General features: G+C 42.8%; 1 protein-coding gene across 1 annotated transcript; it reads right to left on the bottom strand.

The window, feature by feature from the left end:
• Window positions 1-303: 303 nt before the first annotated feature.
• fam171a1 (family with sequence similarity 171 member A1) lies at window positions 304-21,487 on the bottom strand. Its single transcript, XM_086038803.1, has 9 exons — window positions 21,021-21,487; window positions 13,166-13,393; window positions 12,472-12,564; window positions 10,264-10,422; window positions 9,198-9,374; window positions 4,980-5,096; window positions 4,713-4,827; window positions 3,803-3,917; window positions 304-3,531 (listed from the first exon to the last, which is right to left on the bottom strand). Exons 1-9 carry the CDS (start codon window positions 21,121-21,123, stop codon window positions 2,056-2,058), a joined length of 2,583 nt encoding a protein of 860 aa, XP_085894929.1. The 5' UTR covers window positions 21,124-21,487; the 3' UTR covers window positions 304-2,055.
• Between the last annotated feature and the right edge of the window lie 481 nt (window positions 21,488-21,968).

The raw sequence follows: 21,968 nt of genomic DNA on the forward strand, positions 1-21,968 counted from the left end.
CATAAACTTTCAAATACATGTTTGTGGATGTCATTATCATACTGAAAGTTCCTTGCTGGCCCAGTGCATTTTTAGACGAGGGATACGTACATTGTATTAAAAAAAAATAATAATAGTTTAAGCTCACATGGACGCTCTAAACAGTGATTCATATTCTTATCTAGTCTTTAGACATCACCCTTCAAATTTATTGTCCAAATGTGTTGATTGATCCTGCCATTAAATTCTCACCGTCCTTGAATGAATATCCTAAAACCTACTGGTCTGCAAATGGCTCTATGACAAAAACCCAGACACAAATCATTCCAGTCTGTTTGTTTATTCAGAATAAGTTCAAATATATAATGCAAACGACCAATGTACACACGAGTTGTACTGCAACTTTGCTCAAATGCTTAAGATTGCCTGGAACACAAACTTGCATTATTTCAACCTGTGAGAGGAAAGACACAAACAAAAATATGTAATATGATTGTTATGACTATATGAATCCAGCGCCGATTTGATTATTTCCCAGCACTCTCATATGGATACAGTAGGTCATTAAAAAAACAAAAAAACATGCCTCACTCAGAAAAACACATTTTGAAACAAATGTTCAATCCAAATGCGCAAAAGTAACCTGTTCCCTTGGCCTACACTCACTTTATCCATTCCCTGCTGTGCTGCAAACCATCTCAGTGCCTCTCGATGGGTTTGCAGAATATTGTGAGCTGTGCGCAGTGTATTAGAGCGACATTTACTGCATGCTTTTGGTCACAAGCGGAAACGAGAATGATGGCTGAGGTAGAGAAGAAAAGGCAGAACGAAGGCAAAAGAAGGTAAGAAATAAACATGGTGTTTCTTTCTGGAAATGTGCATCTTAAGAAAAAGGCACTTGGAAAATTGGGAACCAAAGGGCAAAATACTGCAAATGGAAAGTTTGGTTTTAGTTAAAATAAAGCTACATAAAAAATAAAACAAAAAAAAGAATAAGGCAGGTGAAGAAGAAAAGCCCTTAACATATCTGAAGACAAAGTAGCCTCATCAAGTTAAAAAAAAAAAACTTTACGTTGGCAATCAAAATAATAGTGTTAAAACAAACACACAAAAAAAAGGCATCTCAAGCAGGCATATAAAAGTGATGCATAGCCTTTAGAGCAACATATGCCAGTCAGTGATTCAACTCTTGCAAAACCCTTCATAGTATTAAACAGTATTGTTACTGGAGGCATAACTAGTAGTGGTATTACATCCTTACCCTCCAACTGGGTGGTGTGTCACATTGTCTGATTACACAACAGTGCAGATAGTGGTTTTGTTTTTTTGTGTAGTTAACGTTCAACACCCTTGTGACCAGATAAACGGGTCTTTTAACAAACGTCCCTCAAGGGATTAACTGTTGGGTTGACTAGTCTTTCTTGTGCAGCCAAAAGCACTGAGGGGAAAGGGAAACGGGAAGAGTGGGAATTGAGTGCTTTGACTTTCAGTGGTCTGAGGCCAATATGGCTTAAGGAAAAGGGTTCCTGTAGTCCTTCGTTTGTGATAATCACCTATTGGCTGTATTACAGCACCAAAAAAAAAAAAAAAAAAAAAATAGCATATTTATTTTGCATAAAAAAAAAATAAAAAAAATTCCAGAGTCCTTCAGGCAATGTGTACATCCTGCCTGGTAGTGTTACTGGTGCGTTTACACAGGTGAGGGCAGGGGGTGTCATGGAGGATGACAGAGGTCATTTCATATAAAAGTTTATAAAAGTTCTGAGTTGTTCCTCCGTTTGATGGATCCCAGTGCTGGAGTACACCACTCACAAAAAGTGACGGACACTGGGCTTTTGGGTGAACTTTCAAGATGAATCTAATATGCATTACAGCTTTTTAAACTTGTGCATTCAATAGTTTCGAAAAATCTTGGATTCATTTCACCTATAAAAAGGTAATAACGCAGTTTGGGTTCAACCTGAAATTTCACCTGAAAGCTTAATACCCCAAACTTTTGTGAGTAGTGGATATATGTCAGTGCTATATGAATGTTCAAAGGGCGCACGCATCCTTCTCACGTGGTCACCTGAGAATTTACTTCATGTTGAAGGCCAGCAGGGGTCGCTCTTCCCTCCTCTGCCAGGGGCTCTTCTTCTCCTCTCCATCCTCAAGGGGAGCGTCATCCTCGGGGGAGGCAGATAGCAGCGTACGATCGTTCCTGAAAGTCACGCCGTCGGGCGGCGTCAGAGGAGGCGGAGAAGCGGGTGAGGAGGAGGAAACCGATGGGGGTTCCGCGTGGATTTGTACGCTCTCTGCTTCCCCCTTGACAGAGTGGACGGACCCCAAGTTGCTGTCCTGGGAGTTGTACTTGAGGGTCTCCTTGCTGCCCGCCCCATCCGCATCGCCCACGTACACCAGCTGGGCGAAGGCCGCGGTTGGCGTTGTGCTCTCCGACGCCTCCTTCTCCATCTCTCGCTCCTCCTGCTCCACGTCCCGTCCCCTGCGACCCGCTCTGGGCTCGTTCAGGTCCACGCCGGAGTCCAAGCTGGCGTCGTTGCCGCCGCTGCCGCGTCTCCGCCCGCCGCCTTGCGGGCCTCCTGTGCTCGGGGCATTGCCGTGGCAACCGGCCCTCTGGAGGTCAATGTAGGAGTGGCGGATGTGAGCGTTGGAGCGGCCGTCCAGTGAGACGAACCAGGCTCGCGGGTGCGGCAGAGGCTTGCCTCCTCTGAGCTCCATTAAAGTCTTTTCCGCCAATAGGGTGTCTTCGCTGTTTATTTCCACCAGACCCGTTTCGCCGAGCGCTCCCGGAATGGACACCAGCTTCTCTCCTTCATCCTGCTCGGCGGGACGCGGGTCACAGTCTTTGGGGGTTTGTCCCGAGGACTGCGAGGCATTGAGCTCCGCCTGGATTGTCTCCAGGTCACTCTGCTCGTCCGTCTGCAGCAGGAGGGCCTGACCCGACAGGGGGTGCTCCCCGGGAAGGCGCATGTAGTGAGCGGGGATGACCAGGGTGGGCCGCACCCTTGGGTAGGTTTCGCCACCGCTCAGCAGGTCCACCGAGGCGCAGCATAGCAGCTGGCCCGGCCGGGCGAGCGAGGGGGGCCGCTCCAGGTGGTCAACGGAGCGGGAGAGGAGGTAGTCCGGGGCTCTGCACTCAACTCCCTCCCCTCTGGAGGGGGAGTGAGGCGGGGAGGAAGGGGAGATGACAACACCGCTCAGCTGATGTTCTGACAACTGGCCGTGCTTGGCTGGGGAGAGTCCGTCGGATATGTGGTTGCCGGACGAGCAGACGGAGACGTACGACTGACGGTAGCCTCGGTCGGTTCCGCCGCACGACATGGCCGACTTGAACTGCACGGTCTCCGCGGACTGGCGGTAGTCTCTGCTGCGAGGCGTCAGATTGCCGAGGGACGAGCCGTGCTGGCTGTTGCCCAGCGAAGAGCGGCTGTGTTTGCTGTGCTGGATCAGGCTGTGCGCGCGGGGATCGTCCCCACGCTCGTAAGCCGACTGCTTCAGCATCGGCGTGGTCATGTCGGGCTCTGTCGCCGTGGAAACAAGCTCCAACTGCACCTGAGCAGATAGAAAGTCAATGTTCAAATTGGAACTTAATTCGACTAGATTTAGAACGCCTGATTGAATTCACTTCGCCAAACATATCGGGCAGGTTGATTAAAGTGATTTGTTTTTGTTAGGTTCTGTATCTTTTGGTTGGAGATGACACAAGAAATTGACTAAAGACTGTTGGGATGAGAAAAACATCGACACTGTTCAAAATCCCTAGCGCTGTGTTTTTGGCCCTTCTATGAGGTGGACAACCGAGCAGAGATGTCCAAATACCAACCTCGTTGCTGATGAGGTTGAGGTGGGACATGGAGGTGGCTTGGTCCCTCTTGCTGCTGTCCAGACCGGACAGGGTGAGCTTACGGTGAGAGCCCCGAGGCTTCAAACAACGACGTCTGCTCAACACGGACACAAAAACAGGAAATGCTTCATAATTGATCATTATTACTTGCTCAATCTATGTTAAGGTTAGTGATTTTAACATTCACGGCGAACCAACTAATTGACCTATTATCCAGGTAAATATACTGAAATGTACAGACTCAGTCGCACAATTACAAATCATGCACAAAGCTAAAAATTCAATGTGACCAGAAAGTATGCAGAGGTTGTGATGGATTTGTTCAATATTAGCATCAGGCTGGTAATTACTGACTCTAGATGGATGGCTGAGTATTATTGATCAGACGGTAATTGCATTACACATTTTCCAACAGTTGTTTAAAATGAGGGACAGCTCGAAGTAATAAGATATGAACATGAAAAAAAAACAATTTCTGTCAGTCACAGGTCTGAAACTGACTCTGTAGACAAAGAATTATAGTACACTGATTCGACTCAAAATAACTTCGTAAGAATCGGAAAAGTAAAAGGGGTATGTGTAGAATAGCTCTAGCTTCAGCGCACATCCTTTAAGTGTATCCTTGAATATTTTGGGGTTTTGTTGTATTTGGGGGGAAACAACCCGAGGGACTAGTTTTGTGCTTTTGTAGCTGCTTTTGTTAGCAACAGAGTCAAAACAGACTCATCGGTTAACTTTTATGTACATGTGAATACAGCCTATTGATAATTACACTGTACCATAGGGGAAAAGGGAGGCTTTTATAATAAAACAAAAGCAAAGCGCCTATCACAGGGACGGATACATCTTGAAAATAATGAAAAATATAGCAGGGGGTCAGATAACGCACCTGCAGTAGTACAGGAGGACACAGAGCAAACACAGCAGAATGAGTGCCATGCCTCCAAGAATAGCCAATAGAAACAGAGTGTGGTACATGCTGATGTCTTTCACAACCAGTAGACCTGTTGGAAGGGCAAGAGGCACGCACACATGAAATAAACTACAAATTCCAAAACAACATGGTTAAGGACGAAACAGTTTTCTAAATAAATTCAATCCTTATGGTAAATTGTCATCAAGTGTATAGTAGGTGTCAAACCAGAATGAATCTCACCTGACTTAAGCGGGAACATGGCGGCCACCCAGCATCCCAGCTGAGGAGCGATGTAGGTGAGGACGAGTTGGTTGTCCACCCTTTGCACGTGGCCCCAACTGCTCTTTATCCAGGAACCTGCACAAACATAAACGATCACATCCTGGAAAGTATTTTATCATCGGTTGCTGTGCAGTAGAATCACCTGTAAGACCATTACACATGGATTCATTTACATGCTTCAAGGAAAAATCTATAATCAATTGCGGGAGGGAGTAGGTGCAAGAAATGTTCATTGAAACGTTGAGGACATTGCTGTGGCACTAAATGTCCACAGGGAGGCAGTATTCCAGTAAAAGTCCAGAGTCCGTTGCTTTGTCACAATCACCTCACCTTCACTCAAGCATACAGCTAAACCCAAAATTATTCATACAGACAATATTTTAAAGACAATTTTTATTTGCTGAATGAATATCTTCTGATACTCATCCAAAACATTTTATCTTAAAATTTGGTCAGGGGATTACTAAAGATATTAGGACTTAATAAGAAAATACATTAAAATGTCACCCAACAAAATTTGATGGGTTTCAAAACAACATAACAGAGCATGTCAACCTGAGTGCATCCCTTAAAAAAACAGTTAAGTATAAATAAATGTCTTACAAGTTCATCATAACTCATTTTCTTAAGAGCAAGGTGTCCCAAAAGTCATTATACACTTTTTTATTTCTATTTTAGTTTAGGTATCAGTCAAACAGACAAGAGGCCATCAGCATTTCACAGCTTTGGCTGTGTACTTTTTGTAAGCCAACCAAGACCTGCCAAATCGACATCGGAGCAGGGTTTCAAAACTGCAGACAGGCAAGACATTTTTCTGTCCCGGACTGCAGTTTGGCGCCAATTTGGCAAGTTTCTCGAAATAGGATCTGTTGTTCTGTTCAGCGGAAGGCCTGCGACTACCACCAAGGATGAAAACACCAAAGTCCGAGAGCAGGTGTTAGCGTAAAGCCAAGGAAAGTCTATCCGAAGGGCTGCACTGGAATTCGGCATCCACAAAAGCTTGATCAGCTTATGCGTCCAACTTTCAAGAGTGATAATTGATAAAGTTTTAGTCGTACCAACTTCAGGTTGTCCAATGGCTTCATACTTCAAATTGGCTCTGAACTGCAGTCAGGGACAGAAAAACTTGTTCCCAGTCAGCAATTTTGAAACGCTGCTCCAATGTCAAAAATATACATACACAAAGCGACTTTTTCTGCAAAATGCACTTGGATTAAGTCACTGTTTGAATTAAAAATAATTAAGAGATGACCAATAAAATGCACACTGTTGAGGATTTCGCTAATGAAATGGTCAATATTGAGATGGTTGGCTTCTTAAGGGAATTGGGATATTCACGTGTTAAAATTTTACAACTTCATTCCAACAACTTTTTTTTTTTATATTTACATTTCCAGCTCCCATGTAATTTTTCTGTCTTTTTCCCCAGTGTCGCCCTAATCTTCATAATATTGTACCAAGCCGCTTGAAAGACAGGATGAACCTGATGGGGGAAAAAAAAAAAACGGAACAATGAGCCGCAATCTTAGCAGTGCCACAACCAAACCGCACAAAACACCGATTGACTGACTGGCTGCTCAGGGGACAGGAAACGCTCACATGCGACTTCCCGTGGATGTCAGGGACAACGTGATGGAGAGTGACCCCTTTTCTGTGTTTGTTGGCATCTTAGCCAACTCGAGCACTCATTGATCTTCAAGGAAAGAGGAAACCAAAGAGAATGGGCAAAATGTACACAACATTGCAAATAGGGGGTGGAAAAAAACACTACTAACAGGAAATAACAGGGGACAAATGGAAGTAGAGATAATAGCGAGAAGAAAAGGGAGATACTGTGTGACTCAGCACCTCCAGCAACACACACACACACCAATCACTGAGTCATGTGACCAGCCCTGCCCGCACTCACCCTGGTTCTGTCTGAATCGCTTCCACGGGGGAGGCTTCCCTGCGTGTCTCACTTGGTTAATATCAAAAATTCACGTTGCCATGTTTCCTTTCAACACATTGTCAGCTAAGTGCATGCTTGCCTGATCTATAAATATACACAGCCTTGTCTGTAGCACAAGACAAACAGGTTTTCAAGTGATTAAGTGTGTGTGTCTACCGTCTATGCAGGGAACCTTTTACCATGCTCATGTATTCCTCCAACCGCCTAAAACATTTGCGTCTCCTTTATGCCCTCATTTCAACCGACGCATTACCACAAACAGGCGCAGAGTTGCTCGGCGAAACTCAATCAGGTGTCAAGTGACTCTTGTTTTGTTATTTATTTGGTGCGGTTGCTAGGGAACGAGGGATGTAGCCCGCAGAGGGGTCTTGGGAGGGCTTCTGTTGTGGAAATACTGCAAGCATGTGCGTAGGCTACAAGCGTGCATGTGTTCTTTGCCATTCTAACAAAGCGTCTTTTCAAGCGCTGGATCTTTGGAACTAAAAAGCCACGAGATTCTCAGAGAGTAAAAGTACAAAATAACAGTCTATAATTTCCCAATTAAATGGTCGAAACAATGTCACACGGTGGTGTCTTGAGAAACGACTCATCCGATGAGCTTTTGATAGGCCGTTTTTCTGCTCTGACTCGCGGAGCAAAGATTTGACATGCAGCTGCTTCTAATTTCCTTTTTGGGAAAAGTCTGCTAGTAACTGATATTTTCTCTGTTAACAGACTGTTGTTCACACGTGGACATGAATGAATTAATGCCGGTTGAGCGCATTTGAACCCTGTTACTGACCAAAACAGCAGCACACAAACCTGTAAACAGACTCTCAGCTCAATTAAAAGTTATCAATGTGTTGCCTATTAATTATTAAAGTGAGATTTTTTCTTGTGCCTATTTAGCTGGTTATAGTAGTGTTGTGTGCATCCATGTTTATGCTGTTTGTAGCCATGTGACTTCTTTGTTCCACCCAGTCTGCTCGAGTTATTGCCGTTTCGCTGAATTTCTCTGTATAAGCCTTTTTTTGTTTTGCCTTGAATGAAGTTTCGCTTGACATAAATTGTACAAATAAAGCCCCCCCCCCAAAAAGATGACTCCCCCTCTTCATCTGCAGTTGAGTAAATAAATGCCCCAGCGAGCCTTATTTGCTGAAGTGCACTATGCATACACAGTATAGTGTGTAAGCAGGATCCTTTGTAGATGATAATGTTCTGCAACAAGAGCTGTGGGAGCTGTTGAGTTTTCAGGCTAAGGTTGAGCATTGCAGACATTTCTGACTCAAAACAGGATGACATCATTGACTCTCTGACCAGGATGTGCAGGTGTGTCACACTGCAGGGACTGCTGAAATCATTGTGTGGGGCTGAGAGGCGTTGGGCTGGGTTTGCGTGAACTTGCCTTGTGCGGTCACATTTGAGTTGTGGCTGACCAGTACAATACGGCTAAAGTGACGCCGAGAAGAAGAACGAAAACTGCAGCGCAAAGTCAGCCCAGTGTGAAGAGACTCGACTCTCGGGCACACGCACAATTGATCGTTTTCGAGATTTACTAGGCAGCGGTTAAAAAGGGAATCATTTTTGTCATTGTTCCCTACAGAGCCGGACTAAATTTGAACAAATCGTAACTTGATTTTGTTTCACTTTAAAAGGTAATTTGTGCTTGTTATTTTTGAAAGACAAACATTCACAATCATACTAAAATATTGAATTATCGCACAGGTGCGCTATTTTCTCATCTTAACCCATTCAACTTTTTGCTTCAAGAAAATCAAAGGGCATACATAACGACAGTAAAGCCAGTAATGCCGGAGTGATTGAACACATACTGTATGTTATGTTATGACCTCTTAAGCACTTCAAAGGCAATGGTTAATGCATCACAGCAAAACAACCCCCAGAAATCATGCAAATATGTCTGGTAGGAGGATGTGAGCAGTATATGGCATCAGATTTGCTGTAGTTATTCATTTATGACCTTGCGAATAAAGTCATTCAACACTCCACCTCACCGCTCCAGTCTTTGACTTGGTAGCGTTATACAACAAGCATGTCATTTGCATTTATGCTGCTTTTCCAGTTGACTAAATCAGCCTTACCGTCATTAAAAATAATTTGACCACTCCGCAATGCTTTCAGGGAGGATGCGGATATTTATTTATGAAAAATCCATACTAGACATCCGACCTCCTGCTTGGAACAGCAGAAAGCCGCCGTGGGTGTGTGTTTCGGTCAGTACGTACCCAAACGTGGGTCAAATCGCCAAGCCGGGACGTGATCATTTTCCTTCAGGCCACTGTCTGCAGGCAGCGGGACGGAGATTGTGATTGGCTCATTCACCTGCAGCTCCAGCCCGTCGCTGGCCAATAAGTGGACGGAGACGGCGGCCACAGGAGTCAGCTCCAGCGGCTTCTCCGCTCCTATGAGGCGGGAGAAGGTGAGGCGGGGGTTTAGTAACATAAAGCGGTGTGGATAAAGAAGAGATGTCAGGAGGGTAAGAGAGACAGGAAAGAAAACAAGGGAAGGGCAGGAAAGAAGGCGAAGAGCGGAGAAAAAAAAAAAGGGAGGTTGAAGTGTCACAAAGCGCGAGTATGTCTGCCCGCAGGGGAGATGAGGGTCTTTTGAGGGCTATTCAAGCTGAAGGAGCAAGAAGCACACACACACACAAACACACACTTTTCAACCTTTGCAGATGATCATGACCTGGATCACTACGAATCTACTTAGATACACAGAAGATATGCTTTCAATTCTGTTTCAAACTCATTCTCGCCCACACGCAACACGACGTGGACTGGTAGCAAGCATGACACGAATAAAAAAAATAAATAAATAACATTTTCATTTTTCTTTCAACCACTGTGCAGCTATACACAAGTAACTTTGCGTACATGTCTCGCTTGACCGATTGTGGTGGCTAACAAGCTAATGTATCTTTATCAATGTTGGTTACCAAACTTCCGGGTCATGTAAACACGACCAATTAAATTATGAATATCAAACTTAGTCCAGTTTAGTCTAATTTTTCAATTCGTATTTTTGATCGCAGCCTAAAATGTAATTATGAAAAAAGTTATTTTTAAGTCTATTAAAAAACAAAAAAAAATAACATAAGTTACTTTTTAAGATTATGATAAAATGAAGCACGTACACAGGGGTGATTGTATTTCAGGGGGTCATATACTGTAGACTAGAGAGATTCCTTTCTGCTCGTCTCTCGCCGCTCCTCAACTCAACTCCCACTCTCACTTAGCAGCTGTGCATTTAATCATAATCCTATTTTTGGCCCTCTCTGTCTGTTGCTCCTACCTGTGCCATTGCCGCCAGGGACCTGCAGGTAGGGAAAGTGCTGGATGTGCGAGGGAGAGTCGGCCACAGTGAGTAGTGCGGTCAGATTGGCGTATGAAGTGTTGATAGGAAGAGTCAAGGCCCGGCGCCGAAAATGAACATTGGGCTGCCGCCTAAAACCTTGCAGGGGGACAGAAATACAGATGTCATACGCATTAGAAGAAGCAGGTCCATCCCATGTTTTTTCCCAAACATAACATAGCGCAACTGAATTTTATTAGCTCTTTATTTATAGACTGAACACAGTGTTTTTGGTTTACAGTGCCCAATGCGCATTATCATTCGCGCCACATGGACTAAGTTGTTTAATGCTTTTTTTTTGGTTTAATTTTACATCAGGCCGTTGATCATTCCAACAATAAAGCAAATATTTGTCCTGTCGCTATGTCTGGCATCTATTTAGTAAATATCAATAAGATTCCATAAATAGGAGAAATAGTACACTGCTGTCTAGCTTGGGAAAGTGATATCATTGTGGTACATTCCTGAGCCGTGAGCACACGCATCCAGTTGTGTATGAGTGCTGGGATTTTCTTTCTGGTGATGATTCTGGACTGCACATTTTAAATAAGTACAATATGGCTCACTATTTATGTAAGAGCTGCGCTTGCATTCGGTGACCTGGTCTGTTTCAGAGGAAACAACCCTGTTTCTGTTCATTGTACATCCCATTTCTGAACTCCTTCGCCCCCCACCCACCCCTGCACTTTTCTCTCACCTCATGTTCCTCCTTCTGTTGGACACTTTTACCCATCCCCCCTTTTTCTCAAACTGCTCCACCCATATCCCCACTTTCCAGCACAGATCGGATCATCTCCCCCCTCTACTCCCCCTCCATTTCATTCTTTTTTCCCCCCTCGTGCCACACGCCAAGGTTTATCTCTCCCCAGGGCTCGCCTCGTCGGGACAAACATTCAGAAGTGTGTCAGACAAGACATAAACTACCCTGTGGGCAACAGTTTGCATGTTAATGGCGTCTGTATATTTATTGTGCGCCTGTGAAGCGAATGCTTTAAATGACTCCCTTGCCAGTCCAAAAATACAAAAGACTCAGCCAACAAAAGACAACTAATTTGATCTTGTCTGATTGAAAAAGCTCCTTCTAATACAAGCACGAGCACGTTCAAAGAGGCTGGCCTTTAATGACATTTTGTATTCGTGTTTGCAGAGCAGGGCGGGACTTAAAAATAAAATACTGGGCACATGAGAGCAGTCTTGACAAGAGTCCCAGTAATACATAGGCAATGTTTCTTTCAAAGACGACAGATTGCATGTTTAAAAAAAATTAAAAAAACAAATATTAAATTGTTATGTGACTTTTTGGACATTTGTACTACACAAAATATAGAAGTGCCTTGAAATACGAGTTTGATTCACTCCGTGGCCACGCTGGTAACTCAAAACACTCATATCTCAAATCCTCTTCCTATTGTAACGAATGAAATTCCATTAATCTGTTCCATCTTCGCCTTCAAAAAAAACAACCCCAAATTGTTTAGAAGTCATTGCTGCCGCTGCTTGTGTGTTCGGCTTGGCCACCAGGGGCCATATAATACAGTCATGTAGACAGAAACAAGTAGTTTCTCCTTTAAACGACGCAGTAAGCTGCAGTAATATTTTCCGCAGAGGATAAAGAATATATGCCTGTGAGCAGTGTTATATTATCCATCTACATGTGTTGATATGGCCTTTGGTGTTGAAATGTCTACCTCTTAACACGTTATAACACCGCCACATAGATGCTATTATTCGGGATTCCGTCAAAGGTGTGTTCGCATTGTTTGTCAGCATTGGGCTAAGCGGACTTTGCCAAGGTAAAGCTACGTGATATAATGTATAGTTCTATTTGATTTTAGTTTGACAGTAAACTTCAATTGGAGGTGGCATTAAACAGTTTGAGGAAGAATTGTTCAGCCAACGGTGAGGTAAGTTGAGTTGTGTGCACTGCCACCAGACCTTTTTTTCTAAACTTTTTGCCAAAGCTTGTAAAAAAAAAAAGGAAAAAAAAAAAAAAAATCAAACGAAAAACTTGAAAGTCGGGACAGTATCTAAAGGCATCACTGCATATATTGCTTATTGATAACAGCAGTTATTCATGTCAACTCCCAGAAGCTACTTCATTTACACATCAGGTTGGTTGTAAAAACCAAAAAAAGGCCCTGCATTTACCTTGGAAATCCGACACGATCTCCACCACATCTTCATAGACTGTCAGAGTAGCGGCTCTCTCTGGTAGAAGATTCAGGCTAATGGAGGAAAACACTGCAAGACGGACAATGAGCGTACACAATGCATCAGCTGCGCAAATTCAATTGACCGATGGAGGCAATCCTGCTTCTACCTGACTATAACTCACTGATTACTATCAGACATAACAAGTCATTAAGCCATCTTTATACATTTTTAATAAAGCCTGCTTCCTGTCAGCAGCAGCACAGGACACAAGCCTGACCGGCAGACTGCACTTCTTTCGTTACTCTCCCTTCCTTCCTTTCACTCCTCCATTGTTCCGAACTGGTAAGCGTGATAATCCAATTGGCTGGCGTTCTCGTTGGCTTATAATAACCCCCCCCCCCCCCCCCCCCCAATCACACACCCCTATTCCATATCACAAAGCACTGTAACTTGCACACTCTATCGCACGGCGACCCCTTTGGGAGATGGACGTGTGTTTGTGAAAGGGAGGCTTAAGCAGGCCCCCCCCCCTCGCTGGCTTTTTGGCAGGGAGTGTAATAAATTAGTAATGGAGCGGGCCACTCGTTAGCTCACACACCTGGCACGAACCCACACACTTCACACATTCAACTGGCAGCAAAGGGGAGGGGCGTGAGCAATAGACCGGTCCGCTATATTTGACACATACCAGGTAGTCGGGAGGGTGTCCACGGCACAGAGTTTGGCACGAATCCGCGTTTGGCTGCGGTGATGACCAGCGGGGTCCCCAGCCGGTATGAGAAGCGCAGGAAGCCGTTGCCGTCTGCCAGTGAGGTTTCCGTGGTTACCAAAGTGTGGTTGGCAAAGAGCTGTATGGATGCTCCTGCCAGAGGCTGGTGAGTGCTGGCATCGCTCAGGTGGACCTTCAGAGTCACCTCTGTGAACATAAAGCGGGACGACTAATAAGATCGTACGTCTTTGTGCCGTATTAAACGATGATAGCGTGAAAGCAATCTCTAAGAAGTTTTGTGCGTTGTCCTGCCCTTTGGCTCCAGTCTGCAGAGAATGCATTCCGCATCTCAACCTGGTGACAACTTCCTGGATTCCTACCAAAGCAACTTCCCCTCAAAAACAATGGACCATTTCCCTTCATCAAACATGGGCCAGTGCATACAAAAACAAAAACATCTCTAATCAAAAGCAGTTAAAGTATCAAATAAAATTTTAGGAACATATGTCTGACTGTCATCACCCAAGAGGGACATTAACATAAGCAATAGAAGCTAAAGACAATACATTGAGTGAACCTCCATTTATCCCTACATCTGTGACACAGAGACGATCTAAGAAAAACTTTTGTGTTCATAACATAGTTTTACTTGTCCCACACACTTATTTGATCACAAACAAATTGCAGGCACAGAAAAATACTGTACATGTGTTTGCACCTGTGGACATGCATGTGCCTTTCAGAGGTGGGGCCTGGTGGGGTGGGGTGTGACATCCAAGTCTGAGCGTCAGTGTCATGACCTGTTTTCTGAAGCTGAGCCGTGATTGGTCGTTACCTGAGCCCTGAGCAGTTGTGATGACACGTTCAGTCAACAGAAGTGGCAAAATGGGCGCCCCCTCAGATGTCTAAAAAGGGTTGGATTATGCTGCTTAACTAATATTCCACAAACGCAATATTAATCAGAATGCCATGTTTCAACTAGTGGGCCTGCTGGGAACATATGATTGAAAAAAAATGTTTGGGTTGATTTCTGCTTTAAAATAAACAATTAAATAAATAAATAAATAAATAAATAAATAAATGTTCTAGCTGGGACCACAAAAGCATGTCTATGGTATAGAAAATTGGGCTGTTTTGTACAAAGCAAGGCAAAAAGGTGGGTCAAATTGACCTAATTAGTGGATCGGTCCACTTATGACCCCAAATGGTGTTATTTTTAACCCAACTGTTTTTAGGGTGTGTGAGCTTTCACACAAGATTGATATAAATAAATAATAAATAATAATATAATACAATATTAATAATAATAATATAATAAATGATGATCAATGCCATGATAAAACCAAACCACAAGCTTTTGATTTTGTTATAGCAGGTTTGTCTGATGAAAATGTAATGTCGGCCTGCGATAGGGTTGTGAGGAAAATTTTCTGTTTTACACAAAGTGAGCAATACGGTGTGTGTGGAGTGCTCATTTGAACGTGGTGATGGAACGGATTACATTCGATAATCAAGGTACCAAGTGTATGTGTATGCTGTGGCTCTTTGCGGTAACAGTCAAAATTGTGGCTCTTTGCCTTTGAGTGGGTGGCCAACTCTGCACTCGACCATAACAAAAACCTCTTAACTCATTCACTGCCAGACATTTTCAGACCCTCTCTTACCCTAACCTTTGAAAAAATTATAAAAAAATATAAATAAATTCCTGGGATTGGATGGCTGGACTGTGAAAAGACAAATAAATTTGTCGATGGCAGTGAATGAGTTAAACGCGAGGGAAAATGTTTGTTTTTATTTTCCCTCTGGAAAACAATGCGATGCAAAGTGAATTTTAATTGTTATAGGTCACATATAGTGGTGGGAAAAGTTTTGAAATGCCTTATCTTTGTACATGTATTCTGTAATACGTTTCGGCATCATTGCCTAAAGGTGCACAGACACAACCTGAAAAACAGACACACCTCTGCTCTCTTTCGAGGCGCTTGTTTGATCGTTGACTGTTGATTGACCCATGGTAACCTTTCAATTAGGATGAAAGGTTTTTCCACTCCCTGACTCGAATCATGCCCACCTCCCCCATACTAAAACACATCTGAATTTTGTCTGTTTCATGTCAGCTCAGCTTCAGCAATATGCACACAAACCCTTGGTGAACGCCCCTCCCCGGCTCCAAGATGCCATGGTAGAACAGTAACCAATCTGACAATGTTTGTGGGAGTTCAATCCAAGTGCACTCTAGGAGAAAAAAAGAGAGCTGCTCCAAATCATATATTTGTTGAGATCAAGTTATATGGCGCTTCATACTGTGAGCCTGAGCTAACTAGAATCCTGACAACTTTGCCAAAAGGTGTGACGGGAAGATCAGGTCCTCGTGTCCACTTTTTGACCTTTCGCTACATTCTTCCCTTTATTACATTTATGCAAGCAAGGCAGAGGCTTGGAAGAGCACAAAGAGAGCGCTGGAAACTCCAAACTGCATCTCGACTTGGTGTGTGTCGCGACCTCACTTCCTGTTCCACTCCCAGGGATCTGTTGTTAGGGGTACCAGCTGCACTCACTTTAAAAAACACTCCCCTGGGAAAGCCAGGAATGACAGGCAAGAACTCACAAATGCAACAGACCCCTCCCAGCTCTCATTCAATAAATCAGCAGCGAGGTGACATCATTGTTAAACAAGCTAAGCATCTCCTCTGCACTCTGTCACGGGGGAGAAAGGAAGCCTGAAGAACAACTACAAAGCACAATGTCTTGCCCGCTCCATATCACTGTGGATTTCAGCGCCATATGGAGATTAATGGCATAAAAAAAAAAAGAGTGTCCAATTATCACATGCAACAACTGCCAAAAGCTGCATGACTGGCTATGTATTTGCAAATAAGTAAAAAAAACGAGGGACACATGGGGAGAAAATGTGGTGGCAGAAAGAAAGAGTTCACCGTGGGTATTTACCAACATAGTTACTGTTTTCACTTTGACTGTTTTATATGTTTGGCTTGGAATTGTTTTTCATTTAAAAAGGGAACTCAACCCAAAAATTTTCTTTACAATATGTTGTATGCGCCCCCACTAGTCTAAACACAATTACAATTGCGTTTGTGGAATATGAGTTAAGAAGCGAAATCCACATCTCTGGGGGCGGCCATTTTGTCACTTGCTGTTGACTGAAAATGACATCACAGACCCTCAGGGCTCAGGTACCAACCAATCACGGCTCACCTGTTTTCTGAAGCGGAGCCGTGATTGGTTGTTATCAGAGCCCTGAGCAACTGTGATGTCATTTTCAGTCGCCAGCAAGTGATAAAATGGCCAACCCCTGAGATGGATAAAAAACAGGTGGATTTTGCTGCTTAATTCATATTTTACAAGCAATATTAATCCAAATGTCAAGTTTACTAGTGAGGCTGAATAGAACATATTCTTGTAAAGATTTTTGGGGGCTGACTTCCCCTTTAAATATATAGAATCATGACTTGTGTAACTACTGTGCTAGCATAGGTAAGAGCTCGCGGCAGTCTACTGTGAACTGTGAGTTCTTATTTCCAAATATGAGTTACCACGCTACTGTAGTAACGGAACTTGGTCATAAAACGAGGAGCCCCTATATTGTCATTAACATACTTGCAAAAACAACTGAAAACACCATAAGTTGGTGTCTGTGATACATGAAGGAAGACTTGGGTATCCGTTTTGAAAAGTTCCCACTTTCAGACTCAAAAACGCAGCTGTCATGCAAATGAACTGTCAAGACAACATACCGGTAGTTCTAATCTATTTTCAGATCAACCCTGTCCCTAATTTCCAAATCACAATCGTTGAAGTAGCTGTCTTTTAAGCAGCTGAGACAACTTTTTTTGTAATCAACAACAGAGCGGCGTGTTCAGCTAAACAGCTAACACAAACAAAACACCCTGCCCAAAGTTGTCCTCCAAGCCCATTAGGCTTGCTATGATCATACAAGATGAAGCAACAGGAACCTCCTGTCCCTGTTCTAATGTTCTAACATCAATTACAAATACAGTATTTAAAAAAGGATTATTACAATGCTCAGGGTTAATTAAATTTCAAAACTGTTCTGCATCGAGTGATCAAATTTTGGTTGGCAAAAATGTTATCTGGACTGTTTTGTGGAAGGTACCGTAATGTGAGTGAGCACCCAAAGTGATGATTTCAACCACAATGTTGTTTTTTTTTTCCTAAACATTTTATCCCACAAAACCAACCTGTGAGACCTAACATGGGTGTGGATAGTCACCCCATTTAGTTGTTCAATCAATTTTAATGTGTGTCACTGCCTGTCCAATCACCCAATTACCTTGGACATTAGGGCTCAGGATTATTCAATCAAGACATGGTTAACAAAAAAATACTATTCACATTTTTTAAGATCTTACGACCACTCTATCAGTATTAGCAGGGAAGGGACACATGGTAGTGGTTGATCCTGCTATTTTCCCCTCATCAGGATTAAAAAGAAAGGATAGAAATCAATGGTTGATCCCATTAACTCAGCAGGGGACAGGGTGGTGATGTTATATCATCAGGCCAGGAGATTAAGTGGCCCTTTTTCCTCTGGCCTGAACATATTCCACTATGTTATCCATATTAAACAGAATAACTTTTAAAAAGTTCTGCCCTTGGACATACCGCTTAGATGATCTTAAATTATGCTTACACCAACATCTGGCGACTGATATCAAACTGGTGAGACCAGGCGTCTGCAAATAGTGTGTTGCAGATGCAATGCTATATCTATCAGAGGCAGCGGTACACTGTGTGAGCTCTATGGCCAAGGGTAAAAATTAGGGATGTTCGATACCACTTTTTTTCCAGACCGATACCGGTATGATTATTCAATCTTTGAATACCGATACCTCTGGTAAATTTGATGCATAAAATGTCATTTAACACAATGACAAAACATGTGAACAAAGCTTGCTTTCTGATGTAGTTACTTATTCAATGTCAGATTTTTGTTTGCCTTACATATCGGTGGCTGGTATCGACCCGATACGGATATACGGTATCAGTACTTGTCCAACCCGAGTGAAAGCTTTGACTCATCTATATTGTCTACTGGAGAGAAGAATAATCCTCATTATTGATCCGAACATCCACCTTCTTCTTTGGGACAAGTGAAGGTTTGTTTGAGGTGAATGAAACTTCCATCAATGAGAAGTGGACTCTATTAAAAGCCACGTTTCTACCAAGCAATACTGTTCCGTTTGCCGCAGTAAGTATTGGATCAGATTCTTGAGTAGTGTGGCCAGCGGGATGACATCCATGCAAACTGCTAATCTTGTTAGGGTTGCAGGTGAGCTGGAGCCTATCCCAGCTTAGTTTGGGCGAGAGGCAAGATACACTCTGGACTGCCAGCAAATCATAAAGAAAGGACAAATATAGACAAACAACCAGTGAGGCTCTTCTTTACAACAATGTAATAGGGATTGAATGACTTCAGAAATTTGCAAACTGAGTTTAGAATCCAGAAGCTGATACGGATCATGTTATGTACATTTGCACCGTACCAGCCGCAAAACAAAATGTAATTCTCCAAATAATTGAAATTAAATAGAAGCATAAAGCCATTCAAAAGGTATCTGACAGGTTTCTGACAACCAATCAACAAACAGCAAACTAACCTTTGGTCCAATTTGCTGTCAATTGAACTCTTGTACAAAAGCACTTAACTAGCCTGACCCAATTTGTACTAAATACTGTATATAATTGCTTCTGCAAACACAGAACATGGGGGAAAAAAAAGAGGACCAAATGTAAATACTACAAAAGCAGGCACAAACTGTTTTACTTGACACTACTCTAACCAGACAAGTCAACATGACAGCCAAAGTCAGTCTTGCTTCATTCAGTCATTGCCTGACACGTGCACGATCTGCAACAGACACACTGTGAGAGTGATTTTCTGGTGTACTCCAAACAGGTGCTCTGTCCGGACAATTATTAATGTTACAAACAAATGCCAACTTTGCTTAATGTTTTTATTATTAGTACCATTTCACTCACTACTCCGTAGAGCAAACCTTCGTCCTGTTTACATTCCCGCGAACGTCGCTGAACAATAACAGAAGATGGTGACGTCACATGGTTTGAAGCGTGGAAATCTAGTGAGCTCGGAATGTTTAGGAACCTCATCAGAAAGGAAACGTACCACATTTTCAAAACTGTCAAATATTTCAAACAAGAGAAAGTGAATTAAAGGGTCCCTTTTTAACTACCGGTACATTCAAGCTACTCACTCCGTCATGGTTGTAATCACTTACTGGCTCATGTCCAATGTCAAAAACAGGTCCGAAGAGAATGTAAATAACGTAACCTGTTACATTTGTTTTCTATACATAGTTAAAGCATCGTAAGGACCAATGCACGATTTGTAGTAGCTGGTCAGATGGGGTTGCCAGCGGGCTGTACTGACCTTAATGCGGACATACACATAAAGACACACAAGCATTCACACTCACATTTAGACATATGAACAAGTTAGAGTCTTCAATTATAGTAAAATGCATATTTTATGAATGTTAGAGGAAACCGTAGTACTTGGAAAACATGACAATTCCACGCAGCAAGGCCAGAGCCCAGATTTTAGCCGTGAACCTCAGAACTATAAGGCTGACCTCCAAACCGCCATTTCACCATTTAATGAGACGGTACATTATTATTTTACATTAAAATATAATTCAATTCAAAGCCTGCAGTCAAATGTTTCCACCGTGAACAAATCAAAGCTTTTGCAACATAAACATAAGAATAATGTCTTTGGCAATGTTCAGTGCGATTGACTCAGTCATTATTGTCATCCACAGGGCTCCTTTCTTATCATAAGGAAAACAATGTGAAATGATTCTGCCCATGTTGCCAGTTTCTCAACCGGAACTCACTAGTCATTGGTCAATTTATCTGATTAACAGTTGTGATCATAAAAGTCTCTACATACTGTATAGTGACCACATGGCTAAATTGGCAACACTGAAGGTGCCTTTATAAACTTGCCACTCCGTTCGCAACTATGTTAGTGGCAGCAGGGCACATGGGATAGCAAGATGAGCAATCAATGGCATATTTAATGTAAATCAATTGATTTTTTTTTTTTTTTAATCAACACGTCATGAATATTTAGGTGTCTCGGCATAAGGGATGAACATCACATGATTGTTTCTGGACCCCAGAAGTTTGAGCAGGAGCCCAGATTCCTACCCAGAAACTCACAACAACATACCGTACTGTGTTGCTGAAGGGAATCTAAAAGTTCAGCTGATATTTTTCAGCAAGGGCACAATTTATTAGTTTATGCACTGTTAAAACCAATACCGTAATGATTTTGATTGTTCTGTGATGAACATCGATCCCTTAATTGCACATGCAAAATTGTATTACACATTGACTACATATTTTAAACAGGAATTAACTTTTAAGTGTCCTTTTTGGTGTTTGTGATGGTTTGGCAGCAAACATGACTTTCTATTGATCAAGAAATAAGCAGCAGGTCACCATCCTCGGCTCTGCATGGACAATAAGATTGGACTCTCAGTCAATGCCTCTCAAATACATACTATACATAAACAGAATACGTCTGGTTAAAGGTTGCGCTCCATTGATGAGAGATGACTTGAAGGATGAACACAAAGCTGGACATGAAGTAAAAACTATAAACAAGTTTTCCCAGCCTCCAGCTAGCCTGGCTAAAATGAAGCTAGCTAAGTTTGGATCCCATCAGCATCCCGCCAGGCTAGCGGTACCATTAGCCTCCGTAACTACAAGCTAGTCGCGTTCTTTAGACAGGTCAAAGTGGGCCAAGATGTTCGGCCTGAGTCTTTACCTTCCTCCGACGTTTTGCTGGAGCCTTCTGAAACGAGCAGTCCGATTACGAAGATTACAAGCACGGTAGTCAAAGTCCCTTTTCCTTCCACAGCCCGCATCATTACAGATGGGATCAACGGGGAAAAAAAAGGGGGAAAAAAGAATAGAAAAAGCAGAGTAGCTCCCGAATATTTTTGCCTTTGACAAACTCAACAAACGCCCACATCAGCGTTTACTCCAATTAGTCTGTAAAGGCGGCGGCTCTCCATGTTTCGCAGAATCAGCAGTCCCAAATTAAAGCAGTTTCTTGTCGCCCGTGGCGCATCCGCAGCCCCTCTTTCCTTGCTTTCTTTTTCATCGACGAGCCAGGGTCAGAGAGGGAGGCAGCCCTGAGCCTCAGAGAGCCACATGCCTAAAAACAGCACCAACAGGCGGCTACATCCACGCGACGCCTCGCTGACATTTACGGATCTCCGTCGCCCCTTGCTGGCAGAACGCAGTATTCTACAGTAGTATTTTTTTTATAGTTGGTGCCATAAACGCCAGTTAAAACTTTATATCAGGCATTCTAAAAAATGGGAGATTTTTTTTTCCAAGAAGCAGAAGAAGTTGGCTCGACCATCACTGATTTCAACTAAAGCGGATATTGATTTGACAAAATCACTGATTTAATCGAAAGTGAGTGTAATCTTTGTGTTGAAAACAACAATTTTGGGCACTTGGAGCTTCTTTTTTTTTTTTTTTTTTTTTTTACTAATGTGATTTTTCAGAATGGGTCTCAATTGAAAATCGTGGTGTAGAGTATGAAACAGGTGAAATACTAATGGCCATCTTTTTGTGGCAATAGAAACCCGTCATTTGAATTTATTTCATCCAAAGTGGATGCTAATCTTGTGGGAGTGAAGTTATTTTAAGTAGTTTTAAAACTGTAGACAAGATGTCTCAAACTCGCAAGGCAGGGACCATT

The sequence above is a fragment of the Filicampus tigris genome, chromosome 8, assembly GCF_054856515.1.
Source record: "Filicampus tigris isolate MCC_2025a chromosome 8, RoL_Ftig_1.0, whole genome shotgun sequence".
NCBI classification, from domain to species: Eukaryota; Metazoa; Chordata; class Actinopteri; order Syngnathiformes; family Syngnathidae; genus Filicampus; species Filicampus tigris.

Excerpts from the sequence above, each read along its gene's own strand:
- fam171a1 (XM_086038803.1), bottom strand. The coding sequence starts at position 21,123 with ATGATGCGGGCTGTGGAAGGAAAAGGGACTTTGACTACCGTGCTTGTA. Across the intron at positions 13,394-21,020 it reads CAGCAAAACGTCGGAGGAAG|AGGTGACTCTGAAGGTCCAC; the intron begins GTAAAGACTCAG and ends TTATGTTCACAG. Across the intron at positions 9,375-10,263 it reads CCCTGGCGGCAATGGCACAG|GAGCGGAGAAGCCGCTGGAG; the intron begins GTAGGAGCAACA and ends CCCGCCTCATAG.